General features: G+C 42.9%; 1 protein-coding gene across 2 annotated transcripts; it reads right to left on the minus strand.

Annotated features, from left to right (window-relative positions):
- Nucleotides 1-835: 835 nt before the first annotated feature.
- Nucleotides 836-18,963, minus strand: stox2a (storkhead box 2a). Of its 2 annotated transcripts, none has more exons than XM_084005946.1 (4): nucleotides 18,594-18,963; nucleotides 9,901-10,053; nucleotides 3,789-6,345; nucleotides 836-1,166 (listed from the first exon to the last, which is right to left on the minus strand). In XM_084005946.1, exons 1-4 carry the CDS (start codon nucleotides 18,946-18,948, stop codon nucleotides 965-967), a joined length of 3,267 nt encoding a protein of 1,088 aa, XP_083862072.1. In that variant the 5' UTR covers nucleotides 18,949-18,963; the 3' UTR covers nucleotides 836-964. The 2 variants fall into 2 exon arrangements, with proteins under 2 accessions (XP_083862072.1, XP_083862073.1); XM_084005947.1 differs by lacking the exon at nucleotides 18,594-18,963 and adding an exon at nucleotides 11,517-12,811.
- Between the last annotated feature and the right edge of the window lie 345 nt (nucleotides 18,964-19,308).

Genomic DNA, 19,308 nt, shown 5'->3' on the forward strand with positions numbered 1-19,308 from the left:
TTTTGAATCTTCAACATGGACTACAACAGTCCTATAAGTGCTCAGGGAATTGTAGATGCTAATATTTCCATTTCTCAACTTGGCAAATTCATTCTGCTGAGGAAGATCATGCGATATGATTAAAGCTCCAGATCACGCATTAAATAAACCTCGTGGTGAAATCGTTTTGTGAGGTGTCTGTGATGTATACTGTATGTGAGGGTTGAGGTGCAGCTCATTTTATCCAAACATCATTTTTGGTCACATAGCATCTTTAATACCACCATTATAATAATTAGGATATCAAAAGTATCGAGTATACATACATCATTTGCATTGCGGTACACAAATCTGAGCTGATTTATGTTTTTATATCTTTCATTCCTTGTTCTCAGGATGAACTTTTATTGTCTCGACATTGTGCTGACATTGAATCGTCCTGAAGAACTTGACGCGATTTCAGGAAGGAGAACATTTAATTGGACATGTATTGTTAAGTAATATAAAAAGTTTTTTTGATATTTCCAAATGTAACTTGAATCCTATAGTCTACTACTTTCCAATACCAATAGTCAAGAATCTTGATATAAGCCAAACTAGAGTCCATGTCACCAAAAATCAAAGTACTTCAGGTAGGTTTCCTCACCTACAGTGGTCTTGATATTCTGTAGTTTTTCTTCTCTTTTTTTGCAGTAAAGTTCTTGAAGCTGTGGGAACAGTCTCTTGAAGCCATGCCTGTTTTTGTAACAGTCCCAGTAAATGGATTCATAGGAGTTTGAAGGTGTGTGTGTGTGTGTGTGTGTGTGTGTGTGTGTGTGTGTGTGTGTGTGTGTGTGTGTGTGTGTGTGTGTGTGTGTGTGTGTGTGTGTGTGTGTGTGTGTGTGTGTGTGTGTGTGTGTGTGTGTGGAAAGCGAGGGTCAAATGGTGAAACACCTCACTTCCTTCCTCCTCCACCACCTTTCATGGTCTCAGTCTGTGCTGCCTGTCAGACGCTGGTGATGGAGGCCAGGCAGTTCGATGACTTCTGGAGTTTCTCCGGCTGCGTGGTGGGGGGTTCTGGGATGGCGCGAAAGCTGAATGGCAGTCCGATACTACTCGTGCCGATGTGGCCAGGGCTCAGCGCTGGATTTTGCCGTCTATTGCTTTCCACTATGCTGGATGTGTTGGATGCGAGGCTTTCACGCGTCCTGCACAAGAGACAACAGAAAGTCAGGACCCTGCTTCAAAATGTGCTGGAACATCTCACAATGTGTATCTCATAAGTGATGCATTGAAAAAAATGTAATGTAAGTATATTTTGCAGACTGAAGGAAATCATAGATAAGTTGTAGTTGGGGAGAATAAGAAAAATAGCAAATTTCTGCCATGTTTTCATAAAAAAACAACAAAAAAAACAATTTTTTTTTGTCATTCTCCTGGAAAATACATAAGCACAAAAAAATCTTACCCAATCTTAAGTCTTAAGCATAAAAGTTCATAATTATTTAAATCATAATAATATAATACATTATAAATATGTGACATGTTATATACTTGCTTATTATACATTATTTATTCCTAATTTACTAAAGCCCAATATATTTGTCAAAAGAGTAAACTTTCTCAGGAGCCTACTTCTGTAGCAATTTTACTCATTTTACTCAATTTTACTCATGTACACATTTGTATTACAGTTGTATAATGTTGTGGCTCTGAAGGGAGCTTCCTTATTTCCTCTCATCTTGCATCGGTAAAATGAGGAAGGAGGCTATGATGATGACAGATGCTGTTCAGTTGTATTATGGGAAGTGTAGGATCCAGCGTATTTGGAGCTTAATCCATACCATGCAATAGTAATCAGGATCGTGCAATATTAAACTGGTAGCGCTATCTCTTCTATGAACTGTCCGGTAAACATCTTCCATTTTTTGTAGTAGTAGTTTGCTCGCTAGCATTTCTGTTTGTGTGATAAACAGACATTTGCAGTTGAAACTATTAATTTTATGCATTTTTTCCATCATTTGCTTCAGCATTTTCTTCTGTACATAACATTCATTATGAATGTGTTGCTTGCTACTAGGATAAGTGTCTATTCCATCTAAAGTTAAAACAACCAAAAAACATGATTCCATTAGAATAATTTCCAAAGGTTAGTAAGCAAAGTAAGCAAAGGTTTGATGCCATCAAAGATGAAGGAAATACAATAAAGACACTGCAGTGTTTAGAGCTGTGTGATCCAATTTGCTTCAAATACAATTCCAATTATTCATACACCAACAGAATTAATGCAATTAATAAATTATTGGAATGCTATAAAGGTATTCAATGTTTAACATAGGACTGGTGGTAATGCTATATATTTTGCAGACACGTATGTTTGTAATGAATTAATCTGTCAGAATGTGCTTTACACATGATCAGCTAACCTCACAGCCGAGTTCAGGGTCAAAACCTATTATGTGTGAACATGACAACGCTTCACACCAACATTTGTCTTGTTTTAGCTGGATTTTACTCTTAGTAGTGCTGCTTGGCTGTACTTACATGCAGGAAACTGGACCTTCTTACTGTTTTGACATTTTTTTATCTGAATAAATGGCACCATTGAAACGCATCACTAAGTGCTTCTCTGAAAATAGTGTATTAGGTACAACTGGACAATCTACTGTAATCCAACCTCGATAATAAACATGAAATTTACACATTCACCAAAAACATTATGATCATTATGAGCTTCTTAAAGATAGATGTCATATTGGATTCAATTATATTCTAAAGGTCACTTAATGTAGCTATAAAGTCTAGACCTGAATTTGTGTGTAAATGCATCAACCTCCATACTTAAGTTGCGTGATGACAACCAAAAAAACCTCGAAATCAGGATTTTTTGTTGTTGATTTGTCAAAATGAATAAGGTTATCTGGCATTGGAGCGTTCAAAATTCCCACTGAGTTCTACTTGAATTTAACACATTTTACCAAAAATGCGGGTTTAAAGGTGCGTTCACACCAAATGCGAAGCAAATTTGGCCGCATGATGTTTATTTATGGGATCATTTGTGTTTATTCACGTTGCCCAGGCATGTTGTGAAATCCCAGATATGCCTGGAAACCAAACACCATCCTGTCTGGGTTTATAACGTCACTTAGAGGTGCTCAGTGAATTTCACCAAGCTGTATTCATAGTCAATAGCTAGCCACATATCGCATGGTTTACTACAGCGGTATGCACCCATATCAAACAACTTGATTTAATTACAATAAACGGATAGAAATGACACCAAAGTAACACCATAATGACAATGATTAGTAAAAACTCCGATGTCATTGTTTCTTAGGTCTGTAAGCAAGACAATAAGCAAATCACTTTTGAAATGATCGTTTTCTGAATAGCATTGAGATCGGTCAGAGCTAGACTATGCTAACACTAGCTGCTCCATAAACACATACACGTCTAGGCATAAATACGACAGTTTTTGGTTTGTACACATAGTTTTGTTCGGTCTCTGTATGAAATGAAAGGTACCGTTGTAGAGCTCTGGGAGACCACAGACCGCTATATGTTTTTTCTCCATTTCTGATGAACTGACGAGTGACAACAGGAGGAGAATCTCAACGCTGATTGACACGCAAACTTTGCTTGAGTTTAAAATATTTCCACTCCAGCTAATACAATTTTTTTAGCCATTCACGCCACATCATTCGAGCCACCTGAGGCCTCCAGGTTACAAAAATGTGCTAAGCATTTGGTGTGAATGCCCCTTAAGACTAAGCAAACAGTTTGAATAGTGTCCGATAAAAAGACACATTCATTACACTTTTAGCACATACCTGGGGGAGTTGAATCCACTGTCCACCGTGACACTGCTGCTGTCCATGCTGTCCAAACGGGCAGAGTGGGCCGACTTCTGGCTGCTGCTATTCTCTGTCTCCTTGGGGCTGAGTAAGGTCAGATTGGTCTCCAGTTTCCGCTGCAGATCATGGTCCTTCTCCCGCTCCAGTAACCACTGCATGGTTCCCTCCCCACCACCACCACCACTACCTCCACCGTTACCACCCACTTCCCCACGGTCTTTGTTGTCCTCTGCCGTCGCCAACTCTTTGTGCGAGTCCTCCTCTGCCTCTTCCTCATCCTCATCATCTGATACATTATAATAGTCAAAGGAGGCGGAGGGGACTGTTGGCTCTAAGCAGCCCTGTAAAACTGCCGGTGACACTGAGGAAGTGGCTGAATTGGAAGGCTGCTGGGGCTCAGGATTGTCTAGGGCCTCTGTTGATTTGGCATGTGAGGCTTTCCGCAATGTGCCGGACTTGGTGTAGCTGCTGTCCACGTAGCCTGTGGACAAGGCATTGTGTGGAGGTTTGAACAAAGTGTCCTTGCTGAAGATCTCTTTCCTCTTGATCACTATACTGCCTCCTCCCCCTCCGGGATCTACATTGTGTTGGTGTGGCGTCAAACGGGCATTTTGCACCGGCTCCGGCGTCTGGCTTGGTGTCAGTCGCACTGAGCTATTCTGTCCCTTTGCTGCCGACAATTCCTCTTTGTACTCCATCGTGTGAGGAGAGGTGAGGTGAGGCGTTTGGCGGTCAGCCGGAGAGCCCTTTCGGAGTCCCCCTGATGAGGTTAATGTGTCATATTCTGATTTTGCCTGAGGCGAAGGGGCAGTTAGGATTGTTTCATTTGACGTATTGCACTGGAAGTACTCATCTGTTGAGGGCTTAGGAGAAAGTCCCATTAGCTCATTGTACGATGGCAAGCTGTCTCTGCTTTTGTTCCTCTCCATCGTACTCCGGATCCTTGACTCGTCCAAACTCCCTTTCCCCAAATCAGGCACATTAAAATCAGAGTGGAACTTAGCAGCAGAGAACATGATCCTTGAGTAGTGGGAGGACTTCTGCGTGGCGCGCAGGGTGCCGTCATCAGTGTAGTAATGACTACGCTCCTCCAGAGTGGGTTCAAAGTCTTCTGGCGCCCCCAGTGATGGGCCCTTGAGGGAGTTGTCCATGGACCGAGAGCGTTCCTTAGCTTGATCTGACCTATCGTGACGTGACTTCCTGTCCTGATTATGACTGTGACTTCTTTGCACTCTAGACTGGCACGTCCCCCGCGACGGCTCTGGGAAGGGCATCTCTGTCCGTCTCTTGGCTAGTTCCCCAGACACGTCCCACTCAGGGGTAACAGGGCAGTACGATTCAGTAATGTTGGGGTTGCTATGGACCAGGTATGTTGCGCCTCCACTTCGTCTGCGCTCCAAGGTGTACATGGCCTCCCGAGGCGAGCGAACTAAGGAGTGGCTAAAGAAGCGGTAATCCCTTTCCATGAACAAAAGGTCCCAGTTTGAACCCTCTGACGGGTCTCCCCTGGAGGTTCTGGGCTTGCTATGTGAGCGGGACTTACCATGTAGGGCCCTCCTGTGGCCCCTCCCCCTCCTGCTGCGTGCACTGTGCTGGGCTGAAGACCCTGCCTTGTTCTTCTGTGTACGCTCCTCCTCTAGCCTCTTCATCACAGCCGTGTGCCTTGCAACATTCTCCACTGTTAGATCAGGGTTGATTCGGCGGATAATCTCCATCTCCACCTCCCGGGGAATGGGCGTAGTTGGCACTTCCTCGTCACGAAGTGGCCACTCTTCTGGAGGGAACTGGGCTGAGAAGGTGGCCAGCTGCCTCATTTTGTCCTTCTTGAAACTCATCCTGAAGAGCCTGAGACCGAACCTTTTGGATTGCTTCTCTCCACTTCCACTGCCACCACTTCCTTCCTTCTTTTTGGTCAGAGTGTCACTTTTATAAGGGAAAGAAGTGATGCTTTTGCTCTTTTCAGCAGGCTCTTGAGGCGGCGGTTGCTGGACAGGAGGGGATGTGGGAAGGGGAGGAAGAGGGGGATGAGGATATGATGGTGGTTCTCCTCGGTGCTCCTTGGCTGACGTGTTTGGTGGAGGCTCCCCGCCATTGTGATCCTTGGGGGGCTTATTTTGATAAGAATCTCCCCTGTGCTCCTTTGGCGACTTACTACTGTGAAGTCTGGACGAGTCTTCGCGATAGGAGTTGTATGAGTCACTGTGATTCTTGCGAGGAGGCCTCTCTCTCAGGCAGCCAGGTGTGGATGGTGTTACATTGCCAGACTGAGGCGAAGTGCATTGCTGAGGTTGCTGCTGCTGCTGCTGCTGTTGTTGCTGCTGCTGCTGCTGCTGCTGTGACTGTTGCGGTTGGCGCTCTTGCAGCCGATCATCCAGGTGATACCACTTGTTGTTGGTTCTTATGAGGGAAGGGGTGATAAAGTAGGTCTGTGGTGTGACGATGAAGTAGCCCTCTGGAGTTGGGTAGATCTTCCTCTCTCGCACCAGCATGTTCAGGGTATGTCGCAGAACCTCTGAGCTGGGTGTAGGCACGCCTACAGGAAACACAGATCAGACAAAGTTGAAGCACAGCTTTATAGATTTTAGTTAAAAATTTACTTTAAAATGGTTCCAACACATTTTGGAGATAGTAAAATAACATAATTAACAGATTATAGATGAAGAAAAAAAAACAATGTGGGAACTGCTGTTATAAAATAAAAAAACAAACAAATCAACAACACAAAAAACAAAAAACAGCTTGTCAAGGAGAGATAAGATAACAACATAAAACTAGCTTGAGGGCTATTTTAATATGAATAAAATGTGTTAATTCTATGATGTTTCATTCACACAACGCATGTTTTAACATCAATTAAAATGCAAATCAGACATATATAATCACACCAGAAGCATATTAAATATGAAATAAATTTGGAGTGAAAGATGGGACTGGGTGAAGATGATGTGACGTATTTCTTTTTTTTTTTTCAGAGCATGAAAAAAGCGAACTAATCGTTAAGACATTTTTGAAGATACAACTATACTTTAGTACTGTTTAAACATATTCCCTTAAATTTCCCATCACATTTCTTAATTAAAAAAAGCATATTCTGCATCTTCCTTTTCCATCATTCACACTTTATATAATGCTTATGTGGAGTGAATTGTTCAAACCAAAGATGTCATGTTTTTCATGGATGCAGCATTTCACATTTCATCACATAGTTATTGTAGATGTATTGTGCAATTCAATTGTGTTATTCAAATTTCTCTGAAACCAACCAGACCATAGACTATATAAGAGGTCGACATAGTCATCGTGACATCCCCATTGGTTTTGGACTACAGATTTGAAGCCTCGAGTTGGGCATTTTGGATGTCGCCATCTTGGAATTTTTGCAACCAGTGAAAGGAAATGACCATATTTTGACTGCCAAGGAGTGTATCTGACGAACACAAGTGGCAGAGCGGCAACCTTAATGGATCTGGCTCGTTCTGGCTTCTGGTGTGAAACTGTTAATAAAGTTAGCTGCCATGATTTAACTTTATTGCCAAGTGTTCAAAGTAAACTAAATAAACTCATGTTTACAATTTTGTCTGCGATAATAGTAAGTGAGAAGGGTAATTTTTTCCAGACTTTCATGTAATCGGACTTCTTTTTGTAACCAGAGGAGTCGCCCTCTGGAGCACTCTTAGAGCCTTCTTAGCTCTACCGTAGTGATGTTTCAGCTCCTGACGCTAGTCGCCGCCACTGTACAGTAATCCAGAAAACTGCACATTGCCAGTGTTGTGTTTTCACCAGTGGTTTTAAGTCATTCATGAAGAAAATAAAATCAAATGTGCATGCATTTCATCACAAGGCTAAGGTTTACCTCAACCTCAGAAGTAGCCTAGGTGTGTCATTTAATTAGCCCATTAGGCCTAGTCAATGTCAAGGCATGCACAATCCTGCAAGCATTTTGGGAAATTGGCACATCGTCAAACAATTAAAAACTGTCATAAATGGACGCCGGTGACGGTTGTGAACGGTGGCAAAACTGTGGCAGCGATGCAACGTATCCTCGTGCTGAACGAAAGACGTCGCCTTCCTCGGAGCCGTTGGAATACATAATTTCATAAGGATCAACTTAAATCCCATGGATATATTGACCGAAGCCGCGGCTATATTGCATAAGTTTCGACTACAACGGCAACAAATACGCATGTAATTAAGGATGTAATTGGCTCAATCTCCTCAATTTATTTATTTATTTTTTTAAATCAGTACATGGTAGTATGTTCGACCATGGTTAAATAAATGTTTAGGCCTAGAAGGATTTCTAGCAATGTTTTATTCGCAAACACTGCAATAGCCTACATTTTATAATATAATGCTGTCATGCACATGCGCATGAAATGGAAAATCAAACTCTGAGCAATCAATTTCAGCACTTTCTTTATGGACAGCGCCGTCTACGTACGACGTAAGGAGTGTTTCTTAAGAAGACTCCTAAGAGACCGTTTAGGAACCACGACTATAGAGGTAAACAACTTTGGTAAGTCATAACGTAGGAGTCTTCGTAGCGCGCTAAGAGTGGACGTTATCGGGAAACCGGGCCCAGAGTTTTAACAGCTATTCATTTGAATGTTCCTTTCACTTTTTTTATCAGTTTTGATATAATAAATAATATAAATATACAAAGAATAATAAAATAATAATAATAAAAATACAACAACATAAAAATCCTCAAGAACATGATAAAAATGATTGCAGGTTTTTCTCTCAAACAAATCCCAATGCAATTTAAGGAATGTCCACGACTTAACACTCATACCATAACACAATTTTATATTTAATCTCTATGTAAAAACGAATGGTACTTAATAAACTGTATACTCACATTCCCAGATGATTCCTGAGGATATTTAATCAGTCATAAGAGCTAAGCTTGTATAAATCAACATTAAAAGTAGTGCATTTCAAAGATCATTCACAAACTTTGTCTAGCATGGTCTTGTGTTGCCTGACGTTACATCACCCCTGTTTTTTTTCTGAATGTAATGCAACTTCTTTTCACGGTGGCCTCTTAGAAATCAAGATGAATTAGAGGGATATGCTTCCCATTCAATTTGACTGACAAGTCAGTTACGCATGTTAAGAGTGATCCTGGATTTAATTGTTTAAATGTGAAAATAACTATACTGTTAAAAACGTATGTATATTCAACCCATTCAAATTAACAAAATTGTGAACATTTTTGTGGAACAACATGACAATTTGGAGACTCCGAACAATGTTTGGCTCTTCTCAGCTAGACATTACTTCTATATCGTTATATAACAAATGGTTCATTGCTGATATATTAATGCTATGAATGTCTCATATTGCAGTTTGACTGTACGCTATATTTAAAATATTTTCCGACAGGGTACTGAACGGAAAGGGAAACTTATCTATATTTTTGTCATGAAGACAAAAAACGCATAGATCTTAGATTGGAAATGGCTGTCTGATGGCAAGAGAAAACTGAAGAAAATGGTGAAAAATGTCCACCATCATTGCTCAACCTCTTCAAATGTCTTATTTTGCCCAATAGTCCAAATTCCAGAGGTATTCTGCTGACGATCATATATGATGGAGAAAAACGGCAAATCCTCTGGGAAAAGGATCATTAAAGCGATGAATCGATTATCAAAATAGTTGCCAATTAATTTTCTGTTAATTGACCAATCGTTTAATGGACTAATCGTTCTGGATCCATCCCTGTTGAAGTATTATGATGTAGTTTGCAAAAATGTACAGGATGAAATATCTCAATTCCCAATGAATCACTGAAATGTGTCAAAGCCCTGAGGTGAGATCAATAGATGTTTTAAAGCCTACAAAGATCATTACTTTGCTGTTTGAACCTGGCTTTTATATTGAACATGTATAAAAATGATACTGATGTTAACAAGAAACAAATCAGAAGACGATAACAAATGTACGGACGGGTACAATCACCATTTTCCACCTTAGTATTTACAGTAGCTGCTAATATTCTAACAACATATAATGCATTCGAAGAAAGGTTTCTGCGTTCTTTAGTGCAGTACCCGTTTTGCAGAACCAGGTCAGAGGAGCATACCTGGGAAGCTGGCAGTGAGGTGCTCCACCAGAGCCTCCTGGTTGACAGGCTTGTGGGCAGAGTTCATAGAAGAGATGGCCAGGCACAAGATCTCTCCCAGTGGGATGAACTGTGACTGGCTGATAGGTGACATACTGATCGGGGACACATCACCTGCAGGAGGAGGAGGAGGCACAACTGTTAGATCATGAATGAACAGCAGGCGCAGCGTGTGAAGCTATGATGTAATGGTCAAACAGCAGCAGTTTGCATGCTGCCTCGGAGAGCTCCACCCCTCCTCTCTGTGCTTCCTTTAGCCTCTCATTCCTCTCGTTTCTCGTAGGTTAGCAAAGCGAGGAAGCTGCTGCAGCAACCGTAGTGTGAGATCACCTGAGTCTTTGCAAGCCCTGTTATTCAATTCACGTCATCTCACGAACAGAAAGCTTACACAATCCAAACCCAACACGTTTGAAAATTTAACAAAATATAACTGACTTTAGTGCCACATTGAGGGCTTACACACAGACGTTCTCTGTTGCCTTTGTTGAATTAAGCTGGCTTTGCTGTCAGCAGTAGTGAGTAGTGAGATCATCCTACAACCAGACGGCCCGGCTTCAAGCCCCTGTGAGAGCAAACATCTGCCCTGCTTAAAGGTTGTAAAGCAACACAGTGAATCCAGCGCTGCAGCATCTTAGCTGTAGCTGACCCGGTCCTCTGACCTAAATCTGGTGATCGATAGAGAGTCACGCGATACGTAGAACGTAGAAAATATACAATCAAAGCCTCCATCTTTGATTTTTAACCGAACACTCGTGTCACCTGATGTCCGCGGATCAACAGCAGAATGAATGTTGCCTCATTAATCACCATTTTGAAGTTGATTTTACTATCCACACTTCTTTTACCTGAGCTGTAATCTGTGCAGGGCCCTGCCTCCAGTCCTCAGCTGAATGGTCAGTTAAGCAACACGATGACGTTATCTCTGCTTAGTATCACAGCCCCTTAAGCTTTATGTGGCTTTATAAGGCTTTACTCGTTTTTTTTTTTTTTTTTTTAGTAAACATGAGAAAAGCTGGATCTGCCAGTGAATTTGTCCAAAAAAATCCCTATCCTGTGGTTTTATAGTGTAGTATGGGAATGAGTTGTAGTCTGATTTTCTTGCTAAGGACATGAGTTCATCACAAGAGATCGCCCAAAAGACCCTTTTTTTAATCTTAAAATTATGAATTTGTCACAAAATTTGGTGCAAAGGTGATGCAGCTGATATAAAATATCATACACGATGAAAAAATATATTTTGAAATATGGACCAGTAAATATGAAGGGAAAATATGTCACAAATTAAAACTGTGGTCCCACAGAAATAGATTTTTGAATTTGAATACTAAAGCGAGTCAAATGCGTTCAATAGTGCCAATAACAGAAAGCTGAAGATTAAATAATTCAAAAATATTTCTCGTTCGCCATTTCGATTCGACCTTACTTAAACCATTAGAAGTAATGAATACCAGGAGCTACCAGTATAACACAAATATTTTGTCCACTTTGAACTCTGCCCTTTGCCCCCAAATCAAACCGTCTTTGCTCTGCGTAGAGAGAGGGTGGAGCTTCTGTTAGTGGGAGTGTCATCGACTCACCTGGCGCACGGTAACTTGGCGGGGACGGAGAGAAATGAGGAGCAGTAGGGGGAGGAAGATGCTGTTTTTGGACACGGATGTCTTTCTCACTACGCTCCAGCGGGCGTTCGGTAAGCTCCGAGCTGGGCCAGGCCCGCCGTTGATTGCTGCTGTGGTTCTTCTTCATCGTGACCCCTTTACCAGGTGGCCTTCACCCCCGGGGGCTGGGATAAGGGGGAGGGGGGGTGGGTGATGGAATGGGGAGAAGGAGGAAGGAAGGAGGGAGGCGGGAAGGGGGGGATGTGCAGGGGGAGGTCGACCAACCTCAGGCTCAGTGCCTCCCCCGCATCAGTAAGAACGTCCCGCTAGAGCGATCACACACCAGACATGGCAGGAACCAGTGTGCACCTTCACACACATACACACGTCTCATTTACATCCACGAGCAAGCTACAAACGACTGTGTTCGCACTGTGGGTGGTTGTCATCGGCTGCTGGGCTCTCCCAGGCTGATCTGGAGCGATGGCGGCGGAGGTGCAGGTGATTGCGCGAGGCATCACCCTTTCATCGGCATCAGTCCCAGCCACCATTTGTAGCATCCCCATTTGCATGCGTAGGGAGGCACATTACGTAGCCGCTCTGATGTGGGAGGAGGGAGCAGGAGAGAGGTGGGGGGGCAGGGGTAGAGATGAGGGAAATGGGGCATTGGAAGCAAGGAGGACGGAGAGGAGAGATTTCACTGGAGGATTTGGGATCCGCTTGTTCCGTTTGAGTAGAAGGTAACGGGGGAAGAAAGGCGGGGAGAGATGGATGGTCAAATATTCAAAGCTTAAGAGGCCCAGTCTTCGACAATAGCTCAATTCACCACAGGAGTGCTCGGCCGATCCCCGGAAAACAAAAGGGCCCACTTAAAAAAAAAAAATTAAAGCTCCATTCACCCTAATGGGCAGTGAAACCTCAATAGTATGCCAAGCATCGGAGACTTCACGTTCACCTCCATCTTTATCCGATCAAGCACAAGACCCCATCGTCCTTTCGACAACAGCGCACCAGGAGAGGGTGGGGAGAAAAAAAATGGAGAGCATAGAAATAAATAAATATATTTCAAGAATAGATATCCACCATTTCCCGCAATCCAACAGAAGAAGCTCCCGAGCCTATCGCCGTAGCATCCATTCATTAACGGGGGGGGAGGCAAACTCCAGTCAACGGCAAATCTCTTTCAACGCTAATGCTGCAGCTGCTCCCAGCACCTCCAGGAAGGGTGTGTGAGTATGTGTGTGTACGTGTGTGTGTGTGTGTGTGAGAGAGAGAGAGAGAGATTGTGTGTGTGTGTGAGTGTGAGAGAGAGAGAGAGGGAGAGGGAGAGAGAGAAAGTGTGTATGCGCGCATCCGCCTGCTGCGCGCGATTCTGCGTGAGCATGCATGCGTCTGTGTCTGGGTGATTGAGGCTGAGGGGAGGGGAGGAGAGGATGCAAGAGAGAGAGAGAGAGAGAGATCGAGGACATGCATAAAGGCAGAGAGGAGAGCAAATATCAACAGCTCGAAACACACAAGAAAAAAAAAAAAAAAACCTCAGCCCTCAGATGATGTCCTGGGAATAGTTCAGCTCTGAATCTTTTGGCTGAATTTCCATCCTCACCCTCCTCCCTCTCTTGTTCCCTCACCCTCTGCTCTTGAAGGAAGAGGGGGCCCCTTAAACCGCCGTCCGTCGTGAAGCTAAAGACTTGTAAGGGCCACAGCCGATGGGAATCATTTTACAAGCTGCTTCGTGTCTTTCTCGTCGTTGCTTTCCACCGGTTGGTTCGGTAACTAATACTGTGTGGAGCTGTCAGTGTAAAGAAACCCCGAAGCTTCACCTTAATCACGTCCAGAGTTGCAGCTCCTGCTAGCTGCAGACTCCTGCTGACTCACATGTGTGGAGTGTGAATGGACCGTTAGAGGGACAGAATAAGGAGCAAAGTGAGAGGGCAGGACGGGCCACGGCTGGGGGGAGGGGGAGGGGAGAGGGGGGGCGGTGTCACAACCAATCTGCTCCAGTTCACTGAAACCAAAGAGAAAGAGGAGAGGCAGGGAAGGAGGGGTGGTGAGGAGGAGGAGGAGGGAGAGCGACACCATGCCAGCCATTTTATTTCTCAGTAGTGCTGCAACAGCCTTTGTTGCTATGGCGACGCAAGCCGATGATCTCATAGCTGTTACCTTTGAGTGCTCTTCCCTTAAAGAGCCAGTTGCTCAAGATAGAAGCAGACAGACACCACATAGACGAGGACTGAACCGTCTGTTATATGGACAGAAAATAGTCCTGCATAACCGCTGAAACGTTGAGATCCTCCAACACGTATCTACAAACCTATACTAAAAGACAATTAGACCAACTCGGAATAACATAGTGCAAGGTGTCCTGATGGTGGCAAGATCTGAAAAATACAACGGCGATTTGCAGGATACCCCATGGAAAACCATGACCGACTCCAAATGAGAGGCTATTAGTCAATTTAAGTTGACAATTTAATCAGATTAGTCAGTCGACAGAAAAGGAATTGGCTACAATTTTGTGAATTGATTCATTGTTTAAGCGCAGCACGGTGCTGTGGTGGCATTAGCATTGTCGCCTCACAGCAAGAGGGGTCCAGGTTCGAATTCGGGTTCCTTCTGTGTGGAGTTTGCATGTTCTCCCCGTGTAAGCGTGGGTTCTCTCCAGGTATCCCGGCTTCCTCCCACAGTCCAAAGACATGCAGGATAGGAGCGGTTAATTGATGACTAATTTGCCTGTAGGTGTGAATGTGAGCGTGAATGGTTGTCTGTCTCTGTGTCAGCCGTGTGATAGACTAGCGACCTGTCCAGGGTGAACAATGCCTTCGCCCCATAGTCAACTGGGATTGGCTCTAATCTTTGGCAGTAAATCTGACAAAAAGGTGCTGCATGCTAGCAGCTCCGTGAAGCTCTACTTGGTGCTTTGAGCTAAATGACAATGCTAGCATGCTAACACGCTCACAACGATGATGCGAGCGTATTGATAGGAGGATAACGTTGAACATGTTCGCTGTCTTAGCATTGATAATAAGCAGTTCACGCTAAGTGCAGCTGCGTTATTTTTGCAGGTATACGATCATTTGACTGATTAAGTATATGTATTAGACAAATTACAATTCTCACCTGATGAATGAAAAATCAGTGGATTACCAATCAGACAGAGCAACATCCATAGAGCTATTGCTAAAACATATTTGAAGATAGAAGTTAAATTGTGTTGAATTCTCATTAAATGCTCTAGCTCTGTTTCAAATGTGTTTTAGGTGAAGTAGAGCAACTCTGATTAACATCACAATATTGTGTAATGCAGACTGAATGTGTTACCAATAAATGACCAATTTAATGTTATTAAATGAACCCTGCATGCATAAATCCCCAACGGTTGTTGCATTGTGTTCAGATTAACATATCAATAGTCGGATAGTACCGTCCTGCTGTTTGAGGCCCTATTTCTGAGCCGCAAAGGATTTGTGGCCTGTCACAAATTCATCCAACTTCCTTGCAAACAGGACCATTTTTGCTGGTGGTCTGCCCTCCAGTGGAACATTTATGACAACACGTCTTTTTCACAGGAAGCTCGATAGGCCAGACAGCAAATAAAGTGACAAAAGCCGTTTTGCCGCTGCAGCCTACATGACACACCTGACATTAAGATAAACGGTAACAAATCTCTCTGCTGCGTTCCACATTTCCCCCAATTCTCTACAGGGGACCCTCCCTTTCCTTCCAATGCAGAGCTCGGCTGTAGCAGGGAATGCAGTGCCGTAGTGTTTTCCTGAACAAATGCTCCACTTTTCCTTCCTTAAAAGCACACACTCCTCCCAGTCCATTGTGTGTATCCTACTAACGGATACAAAGTCCCTCAGTTAATCAGATTGAATTGTCAGTATTAAAAAACACACTTTGTTTGCACACATCTGAAAATCAACCACTTTTGTCTAAATGTTGTAATCCAGCTACTTTTTCGGCTCTCGGCCCTAATCAAACACCCCAGGTAGTTTTGGGGGGATAATCTACATTATATAAACATGTAGCAGTTATATGAGTAAATGCATTTCACGACAGCTATATGATTTCAACCTTCGAACACTTAAAGTAAACGTAAATGATCTTGATTCATTTTTAAAACAATAGGTATTTTCATTAATTCATTTGACCCTGTATCGATTTCTTTCTACAGTCTTATCTGAGCCATGCCCAGGAAAAAAACAACTTTTTCAGATGTTTTTAATTGTCCCAAATATTCAACATAAATGATGTATCATTTTGCGAGCACATTATTCCAAATGCTGACCTACTACACACAGTTAATGAACAGCCCAATTTGTCTCAACTTTGTTTGAAACTCAAATCTTGACACTATAGCTGAGAAAACGAGTCAGCCAGCAACTTGGAAAATCAATACAGCAGTGGTTTTCATCTGTATACTATTGCCAATAAACTTGGACATTTTCTATAAGAATGCATAACACTTAAAAAAATAATTCCTGGTTGAATTCACATGAGCTATTTAACTAAACATTGATTATGCTGCCCTATAACGTAGTTATATGCACTGCAGTGACGCAACTAAATTACTTTTTTAAATATTTTTTTTACCATTGGTCCCATTCAAAGTTAATTTCTATTGTAGATGATGGATTTGGCAGTGAAAACTATTTCAGTATCTCATGTGCATGTGGACCAACAGCATATACACTCTGTTGGTTTTCTGCATTATAGAGTCTGGTGATTTATTAGCTATAAGACAAACATTCCACAGCTTATCAGTGTTTGCTTCAGCGGTGTCAACGAAGCTACGTCACTTCCTCTGAGCAGAGAAGCGGTGACACAAAAATCACAATCATTTTAAGATTTACCTTTGGACTATAACAGACTGATATTTAAGATTTTAGATGTAACACAATCATGGTCAGCATATGGAAATCTGATAACATGAAAGGAGCTGTAGAAGGTCTGTGACCAGTTAATACACACTCAAATCTAAGAATGACACCTTTAACGTCACGCATGTTAATTAAGTCAATTATTTGTATTATTCATCACAGCAGCTTTGATTTTTTTTTGCAGATAATATACAGCAGTACATGGGTTTTCCCCAGACAGGTGGTGTACACCACCCAGATCTGCGTGTCGTGATTAAGTTTGACTTGAGCATCCCATGCTCTCATAAGGTTCTTGCTTCATTTTTAAAAAGTTTATCAGTTTTGTATGATTTTGTGTGCCGCAAAAGCCAAAACAATAGTCTAAAAGATGCTAAAACACTCTCTAGAGCTGAAGGGAACTGCAGATTTGGGTGATGAGTTAAATGTAATGATATTAGATGTGCTTTTACTCGTACTAGAAGTACCTCTGCTTTATACGAGTGCAGGTTGATGCTGCTCACCAATGAAACTGCCAATCTAAACTGACGCTGTATTGTGAAACTGACATAAATAAGCTAATCTAATAAATAACACACACACAGATGGATAAAGAAGCCTGTGAGGGCAGTACTCTGGGTGCAGGTTAGACTTGCTGATGATACCTCAGGTCGTCCAAACCTGTCCCAGCACATACATGAATTTATAGCCTTGTCAGCAGAAGATGAGTATGACTGGGAATGTTGAACTGGAGCAGAACTGGGCCTAAATCCTGTCTCCCCTTTCTGAACAAGCAAACCTGAGGTTATGAGGTGAGATGCTGCCGAACAAACTCCTCATCGGACTAGCCACGGCTGGTTTCATGTAACCTGTCCTGACTCTCAGAAGTGAGTCATGAACATATAAAAACCTCCGGGGAATGTATTTTCACTCACACTTCTAATAAAAAATGATCGTTTAGGTTGAATGCCAGCATTTACCAGCGATTAAAGAGGTGTGGAAGTCGGTATGAAAACAACCAGCAGAGCTCTGAAGAGTCACAAACTGTAGGTTAATCTGTCAGAAAGGTATTTAGATTACCAAAGGTTAACAGTCTCAGAGACTGTGTGGACAAACAGAAAACAGCAGTCGCAAATGGAAACTGACGAGACACAAAGATGTTTTTAGGTCCCCCGGGGCATGTCTGAAGTCTCGACTTAATCGAGTCTCATCAAACCAAATCTCTGATAAAGATTCAGCCTTCTTGTAGAGTGCAAACGGGCTGCGTTTTTGCACATTTTTGTAAATCACCCCGACGCCGTAAAGCGTTGGTGAAAAGAGTATTCCAGTTTGTAAGTTAGAGTTGTTTCATTTAAACTTCTGGTTCTTTGTAACTTGAGCACCTAGTGTGCAGGTAATGACAGTGTACTCATCCTACAAATCAAGTCCTGAGTCCTAATGAGTGAGCTGTGTGTCTCTCTCACGTCTCTGAGTGCTGACTATTATATCTACATCTCTCAGACCCAAGAACAAAAAACATTAATTAGAACATCCACAATTATTACTCAAGTAAGTTAGTGTCTCGAACTTGTTTTGCAGTTTATTCTAGAAGTAAGGCATACAATACCTGAAACCTGCCTTCCCCAGTTGTTTACGGTATATGCAGCTATCTTTTTAATCGTTCCAGGATTTTACAGCGTAAAAAGATTTGGATGTTTTTGTTTGGAAGTTTCATGTTAGCTCAAGTCTGTATAGTGTCGAGTCCCAAGTGAAGTCTGAGAGACGTCAAGTCCAAGACTTCAGTCTGACTCGAGTCCGAGTCTCAAGTTTGCATCTCTGTCCTGACACACATAGTGTTAAAAGGAAATGCTGCAAAAGTGGCATGCAAGTGAATATGGCCCACCGGAGTTGAAAGTTGAAATCACTTCATCACGTTGTGGAGTCGACTCGTTCTGACGGACTCTGGTTGCGGGCCAAGATTTGTCAGATTTAATCACGTTATTGACACTACGCACTATACTTATTGTCAGCTGTCTCATCTGTAAACGCTTGCTTTTACTGCCAATGTGTGCAACTTATTCTAAATGATATTTGATTCATGTTTCTTTCACTGGTGGATGAGTCTGATTTAATAGGCATGTTTAGTAGCCAAACTACATGCATGACAGGAACATAAAATATGTTCAGACTTTCATAGCACTGCAGTTGTCTTAAACATACCCACCGATGCACTCGATGTCAAAGCCCCGTGGTGGTTTGAGGGTACGCCTGGTCCATCCGTTCCTGAGGACCTGCAGGTGAACTTCTTCGCCCTGAACCAGCAGCACATGCTCATCAATCCAGCCGAGGAAGAAGATCTCGGACAGCGCTCGCGTCAGCGCCGTGTTCCAGAAATGTTGCATGTTTACGGCTTTGAAGTTGGCGAACACCTCGTAGCCGGTGCGATGCTGTAACTTGACCGGTGGCGGCGGCGGCGGTGACGGCGGCGTTGACGACGGGCAGAGCCCCTCATCTCCTCCGCGGACCTGCGACAGGACCAGAGCCAGAGAGTGCGGGGCGACGTGGAGCGACTTCTCCATTAAAGTTAACGGTGGTCCGCGTGGAAGTCAAAGAAAACTACGTTGTCGAGGCTACTCAAGTGTTACGGTTTTATCAACAAAACAAAACTCCCTCATGATGTTAACTGTATTCTAGAAAGGACTTAAGTAAAGAAAAAAAAAAGAAACCCCGCGATGTTGATCCAGAGTCCGCGGGGCACAACAGTTAGTCCACCACAGGTGCCCCATGTAAAAGCGGGGAAATAAGCAACCTGACACGCCGTCCGCAGCAGCCAACTAACCCCAAGTGTCAAAGAGTATTAGGGTCTATTTTCAGCGACAAAAGAGGCGAGGACTTGTGCTGCGTTCAAGGGCCACACGTAAACTCGCGTTACACACTTT

Source organism: Eutrigla gurnardus (assembly GCF_963514095.1).
Source record: "Eutrigla gurnardus genome assembly, chromosome: 3".
In the NCBI taxonomy this organism is placed as follows: domain Eukaryota; kingdom Metazoa; phylum Chordata; class Actinopteri; order Perciformes; family Triglidae; genus Eutrigla; species Eutrigla gurnardus.